Below are 6816 nucleotides of genomic sequence, written 5' to 3' on the forward strand. Positions count from 1 at the left end.
TGCCATGGGCTGCCAAAAGAACCAATAGATCCATGTTGGAAGAAATGCAGCCAGAGTGCTCCTTGGAGGCCAAGATGGCCAAACTTCGTTTCTCATGCTTCATACATATTGTCACGAAAGACCAGTCGCTGCAGAAGGATCTCATATTTATTAAGGTAGAGGATCAGTGAAAAAGAGGAAGACCCCAAACAAGATGGATTGACTAAAGTGACAGCATCAATGGACACAAGTGTGGCAATAGTAGTGAGGTTGGCCAAAGATCGGACACTGTTTCTTTCTGCTGTGCATAAGTTCACTATGAGTCAGTACCAACTTAATGACACCTAACAACAACAACAAATAGTTTAAGAATGTGTGTGTGGCGGGGGGAAGGGTCCCCAATGAAAAGTTTTCATCTTGTCTAGATGGGTCTGGTGAAAAGAGATGGGGATAAGAATCGTATGATTCAATAGTGAATAATTGTTATCATGAGTAACTGCGACTGTCACAGTTGTAAAGTTTTGTAACAGAAACAGGGGAGTGGTTAATCTTACAGTCCAGAAACGGAAGATCCTAGGACCATCAAGGGAGAAGAGCACAAGTGGAATGCGGGACCTTATCCAGAGAAGCAGAGACACCAGAGATGGAAGCAGTGATGGGGTCATGGATAGAGGGAGCAGCTGAGGACTCTAGATTCATAGGAAGAGATGGACTAAGAGCTGGTCGCCATGAGGCTGACTTGCAGAATGTGCCCTTTAGAGGTGTAAATGATTATATATGCCTGAGTGTTGTTTTGTTTTGTTTTTTTAAAACAGCTAAAGTGGATAGAGAGAAATACTGTTAACTGATGGTATATGGAGGGGATTATAATCATTGTAATGAAACAGGGTGTATGTTTTGTTGAATGTAAAACTGATGATCTGCCCTGTAAACTTTCACTCAATACACAATAAAAACCTTAAATAAATAAATGTTAATTTGCCCAGTGTAACATTTTTACAGTAATAAAAAGATACCCCCTGAGTATTTAAAAGTAGAGAAATGATTGCATTTATTAAAAATTATATTTTGAAAAATAATTTTTATTAATTATCTTTTGAAGAATGTTTACTAATTCAGGTAAAGAGTTAAGGATTGTTAATGTCTTCTGCTTTTTCTTATTTTCCACAATGAGCGTACTTATTTTTATGATATAGAAGAGCTGTTAAAAACAAAAACTAATAAAGTACAAGAATAACAGGGATAGAAGTACTAATGATAAAATTTTCATTTGATCATTACCATTTGGATGAAAAGGAATTGTTCTGAATTTCACATCTGGAGGAATCAAATTGTATTCCGATGTAAAATTTATGGATACTTGGAAGAATAACCCTATGATACAGAAATAAACATTTTTACTGGTGTCAAGTTGTACTTGTTAGCACTATAATCTCTCCCAACAATTAGCCTCCCCACATTCCTTACAGTTTTATCTTTAAATAAATGGAATTACTATTGTTCCGACTCATAGCAACCCAGTATAGGGTTTTTGAGGAGCAGCTGGTGGGTTTGAACCTCTGACCTTGTGGTCCAATGTATTACCCTGCAGTGTCACACCAGGGCTCCATAATCCTTTCCTATATAAAGAACTTTGTTGAGTTTTTTTAAAGGGATGCATAAACCATTCTGCCAAGTACGAATAATAGACTCCTCACTATCAAATCCTACTGCATTTACAGCCTATTTCTCACCAGTCTGGTCCACTCACTACCTTAGTCTCCCTGATGCTCAGTCCATCTGACACTCCTTTCACAGTGGTGGTGGTGCTGTGCCGTGGAATAACAACCCTTTACGTGATCAGAAAGCCTCATCGTTCTTCCATGGCACTGATGGTAGTTTTGAACTGCTGACCTTGATATTAGCAGCCCAATTCATAACTACGATGCTACCAGATATCCTTCCTCTCACAGTAGTTGTTGTTAAGTGCCGTCAAGTCAGTTCTGACCCATAGCAATCCTATATAGGGTTTCCAAAGAGCAACTGGTGAGCTTGAAGCACCGACCTGTGGCTCAAACCAACTTTGCAGTCTGACACCTTAACCCACAGCACTACATCAGGACAGTGTATCTCATATTAACTGAACTTACCATTTCATAGTATAACTGCTGCACCTTCTGCCATGTTGTTTACTGTCTGAATTTCCTTCCCCTCCTCTGTTGTTGTTTTTACTTGGCACTGAGTCGGTTTTGACTGATAGCTACCCTGTGTAGGGTTTCCAAGAAGTAACTGGTGGGTTTGAACCTCTGATTATGCAGTTAGCAGTCCACTGCTTATCCTCAGAGCCACACCAGGAGTCCTCTGGGACCTGGTAAACTTCTAGTCAATTCTTTAATACTCAACTCAAATGGCAGCTCTTTGAAGAGCAAACATGCATTGGCAAAATGAATCACTCACTTCTCAGCATTAGTTTTTAATTCTTTAGTAGCATATATTGTCCTGGTGAGGCACTGTAGGGTAAGCACTGGACCGAAAGGTCAGTTTTAACTTTGAGGTTGGCAGTTCAAGCTCCACAGCCACTCCTTATAAACCGTATATAAGTCTGCTTTGAGTCAGAGCCAACGTGACTATACTTAACAACACAACAACAAACATATATTGTATTTTATTATAACTGTCAGTTTACAAGTCTCTCTACCCTACCTCACTCAAGGAATTTATTTTGTTAACCCTTGATTGAAAGATTAAAAGTTTATTGCTATTTTTGCTAAGTGCCATGGAGTCTTTCCAACTCAAAGTGACCCTGTATAGGGTTTCTGAGTCTTAAAGTCTTCATGGGCGCAGAAAGCCTCATCTTTCTCCCACAGAGTGGCTGGTAGGCTCGAAACGTGGGGACTTGTGGTTCACAGTACAGTGTTTGTAGTACAAAAGTTTATATTGGCCCAGTATATTTGAAAATTTGATTTATGGGAATTTGGGGGGGGGTGAAATCATAAAAAGAGAGAGAAAACAATATATTTGCAATTAGTAGGAATTTTAATAGCTATTCTCTGATTTCATGGGAGATAGTTAGAAGTTATTCTCATTTAATATGCTGTATTATGCCTACTTCAGGAGCTCTGGTAGCATATTGGTTACGAATCAAGCTGCGAACCGCAAGGTCAGCAGTTCGAAACTACCAGCTGTTCCACAGGAGAAAGATGAGGCTTTCTGCTCCCATAAAGATTTACAGCCTCGGAAACCCTGTACAGGGTCGCTATGAGTTGGAACTCACTCCACAGCACATAACAACAACAACAACATTATGTTTACTTGTTAAAAACGTAATAACATATAGGAAAATTTGAATCCCAAATTTCTAGCTATCTTTACAAATGACAGAAATAAATAAGTATATAGTGACAAAACAAAATAGTGGGTGACCAGTTGGCTTCATTAGCAAGGTCAGAAGTTCAAAATTATCAGCCGCTCCATGGGAGAAAGATGAGGCTTTTTGCTCCCTTAAAGATTTACAGCCTTGGAAACCCAATGCAGGGTCGCTATGAGTCAGACCATGGCATACAACTAACACCATAGTGAGAAACTCACATGTAAATACTGTTAGAATTCTAGATAATTTATATAATACAACCTTATACATAGAAAGACGATTTCTGGATAATTTACATAATGCAAGCATTTATATAGACATGCAAACTTTCTTATATAAAAATATATGCTAATAATGGCATAAAGACCTTAAAAAGTAAATTTATTTTGAAGCCACAAACCATGCCAAATTGTATGTTGTAGACCCTCAATTTCAGCTTCCCATTGCATCAGATCTTCACTTACAGGAAAGGCAATAATACCCTTTAATTAAAAAAAAAAAAAAAGGCAGAAAAGGTTAAGTATTTATGTCAAAGTAGCATTGACAATCTATGCTGAATTTCAAAAATTCTTAATGTTCTTTTCTGGATTAATTTATAACTACTTCTTGTGTGGCACTGTGGGTTGATGCACCAGATTGCAAAGCCATGTGAACTGCAAGATCAGCGATTCAAGTTCACCAGCCACTCCTTGGAAACCCTATACAGGGTCACTATGGGTCAGAATCCACTCAATGGCACTTAACAACAACTCCTTACTTACTTGCTATCTGACATTTTGCATTTATAAAAATAGCAAAAAATCCCACTGTTTGACAGGTTTGCACATTAATGACATATGTCATGTGCTAGGTAGGAGGAACATTGGCTGTGATGGTTGAAGTTATGTGCCAGCTCAGCCGGGCCATGATTCTCAGTCATGGGGCAGTTAAGCAATGATGTGGTGGTAGTGGTGGTTATGTGCTGTGGAGTCAGTTTCAACTCATTGCAGGGGATTTTCAAAGAGTGGCTAGTGGGTTTTAACAGCCAATCTTATGGTTAGCAGTCCAGTGCTTATCCTGCAGCGCCACACCTGGACTCTTACAGTATTGTAATTAATGAGGGCAACTCTATACCTACTTGTCATTTACTATCTGGTAAATCCTGATATTCCAGACTCATGTTCACATACATAATCCAGGACAATGTGCTCTATATTGGTAACCATTATGATGATGAAATAATATTATTAAATAATTAAATATAAGGAGTATACTAGAATTATACAGGAATAAACATAGGATAACAATCATTATGAAATCGATTATTATAACTAAATATATTCATTAAATGGCAATCCTGTAAAGGACTGACATTGAGTCCATCCCAACGAGCCTGTAGAACAGAGTAGATAGAAATGCTCCTTAGGATTTCTGAGACTGAAAATGTTCACTAGAACGCACTGCCCCATCTTTCTCCCTCAGTGACTAAGGGATTTGAAACAGAGACCAATTGTAGGCCAGCACCTAATCCACAGCGCCACAAAACTCCTTAGCTGCAATGGATGAAAGAAATTAAGTTCTGGGGCTAAACACGAGTAAAACTGCTTTTAAAAAAGTATTACCCTTCCCCTTCAGGTTCTCTTTACTCACCTTATAACTGTTCTCCATTAACTCCTGGTAGTCTCTTTCCAGCAAGAGGTAAGCTCTGCAATGCATGGTAAGGCAGTAGAGGGTCTGGTATTTGGCCCCTGGCTCAGGCTTACTCTAGGTATCTAAAGTCAAGTGTTATCCTCCCACACCTAGTTAAGTGACCTCCTCTCTAGAGTTACAGAACGGTGTGTCTCTCAAGATACGGTGCTTCTAAGGGTGGGATATTAATAGTGAGTTTCTTTTCTCTTCAGACCCCTCTAAATGAAGAGAACTTTGAAAGTGTCAAGAAAGAGAACTTGGACACTTTCTTATCCGTGGATTGACCCCAGAGATCAGCTGCGGTTCAGCAAATGAGAGTCGTAGTGTGTGTGAACGGAGGGTGGGTGTGAGAGATAGTACAGTGAGGTAGTGGAAGAAGCGTGTCTCCACAGGTTTAAGTGGGTGTCTGTCTGCTTAGTTGAAGAAAGCAAATCGGTTGCCAAGCAACAGGCCCCAATGGCAAAGCCTAGAGATAGAAGTAGAGGTGTGCCCGCCTTTTATCCAATCAGCGACAGGGAGTGGGCCTCTGGCTACCTCCGCAGCCAATCCTCCAACTGTTTCACTTTAAAAGCCAATGAGATGCGTTGTCAAGGAGACACCCTCCTCCTCCTTCCTCATTCCTACACTTTGACTCCAGGTTTCTACGCTGCTGTGTCCAGGGTTGATGGTGGAGTCGATTGTTTAAGTCGCTGATTCTTCGCCTTCACCCGTAGTACCTCTCCTTCTACTTTAAAGATCAGGAACTATGAAGTAATGAGACACCTGGTGTGGTGCTGTAGGATAAGCACTTGACTGTAAGGGCTATTTGAACCTGAAGGTCAGTGGTTCAAACCCACCAGCTGCTCACAGAAACCCTATACAGGCTCACTATGAGTAGGAACTGACTTGTAGGCACTTAAAAACATCAAGTCATAAGTGACTAGTAGGTGCAGGACCTAGCTCATTAATAATGGTTTGTTGTTGTTATCTTTATTTAAATACAGAATTCACGTATTTATTATGTCACCGAATCCAAAAGTAGAGTGCTCCAAAAGTGGAAACTACTTAAAATGTCGGATTCCCATCTCTTTCTCAAAGTTTTTGCACATACTGTTCCTTCTACTTGGAAATTAAAGCATTACTTCCTCTTCTTCCGCTGCTCCCCTCAGTAACTTTTAGCTCATCGTTTCATTCCTTACTAAAAGAAGTCTGAGTGGTACAAGTCATTTGCTACAGGCTGCTCACCTAAAGGTTGGTGATTCGAACTCACCGAGTAGTTCCATGGAAAGAAGGTCTGGTGAACTGCTTCTGTAAACAGCTAAGAAATCCCTAGGAACAATTTGACTCTGTTAACACATGAGGTAACCATGCATCGGTGACAGCAAAGAACTACAACAACATATTTAAATGAAGATGTGTTTGAGTGATTTCATGCTTAAAACACTTCAAGGGATTCCCTTCATCACCCCAGCTTATCCTGCCGCCATCATTAATGTGTTAATATAGTACCTGGGTTCACTTCTGGGGATGTGGGTGTGCTGGATGAATTCAAGAAATCAAACAGTGTATTATTGCAATAGACTGCACAGGACACCTTTAAAGTAATCAAGAGCAAAGATGGCAGAGGGATTATTAAGGTGTGCCTAACCCAAGTCATGATATTTTTAATAGCCTAATGGTGTGGCGCCGTGGGTTAATAATGAGCCAGACTGCAAAGCCGTTTGAACTGCAAGATCGGCGGTTCAAGCCTACCAGCTGCTCCTTGGAAACCCTATACAGGGTCGCTATGGGTCGGAATTGACTCGATGGCACTTGACAACAACAACAAATATGCATATGAA

The 6816-nt window shown here is 40.1% G+C and overlaps 1 protein-coding gene across 1 annotated transcript in view; it reads right to left on the minus strand.

Annotated features, from left to right (window-relative positions):
- UBE2U (ubiquitin-conjugating enzyme E2U (putative)) overlaps positions 1-5023 on the minus strand; it is a 103201-nt gene extending 98178 nt beyond the window's left edge. The window contains exons 1-3 of the mRNA XM_006862502.1: positions 4958-5023; positions 3729-3810; positions 1261-1353 (exon numbers count right to left, since the gene is read on the minus strand). Coding sequence (XP_006862564.1) covers positions 1261-1353; positions 3729-3810; positions 4958-5023 — 241 coding nt within the window. The remainder of the gene's footprint in view (positions 1-1260; positions 1354-3728; positions 3811-4957) is intronic.
- Between the last annotated feature and the right edge of the window lie 1793 nt (positions 5024-6816).

Source organism: Chrysochloris asiatica, unplaced genomic scaffold, assembly GCF_000296735.1.
Source record: "Chrysochloris asiatica unplaced genomic scaffold, ChrAsi1.0 scaffold00048, whole genome shotgun sequence".
Classification (NCBI taxonomy): Eukaryota; Metazoa; Chordata; class Mammalia; order Afrosoricida; family Chrysochloridae; genus Chrysochloris; species Chrysochloris asiatica.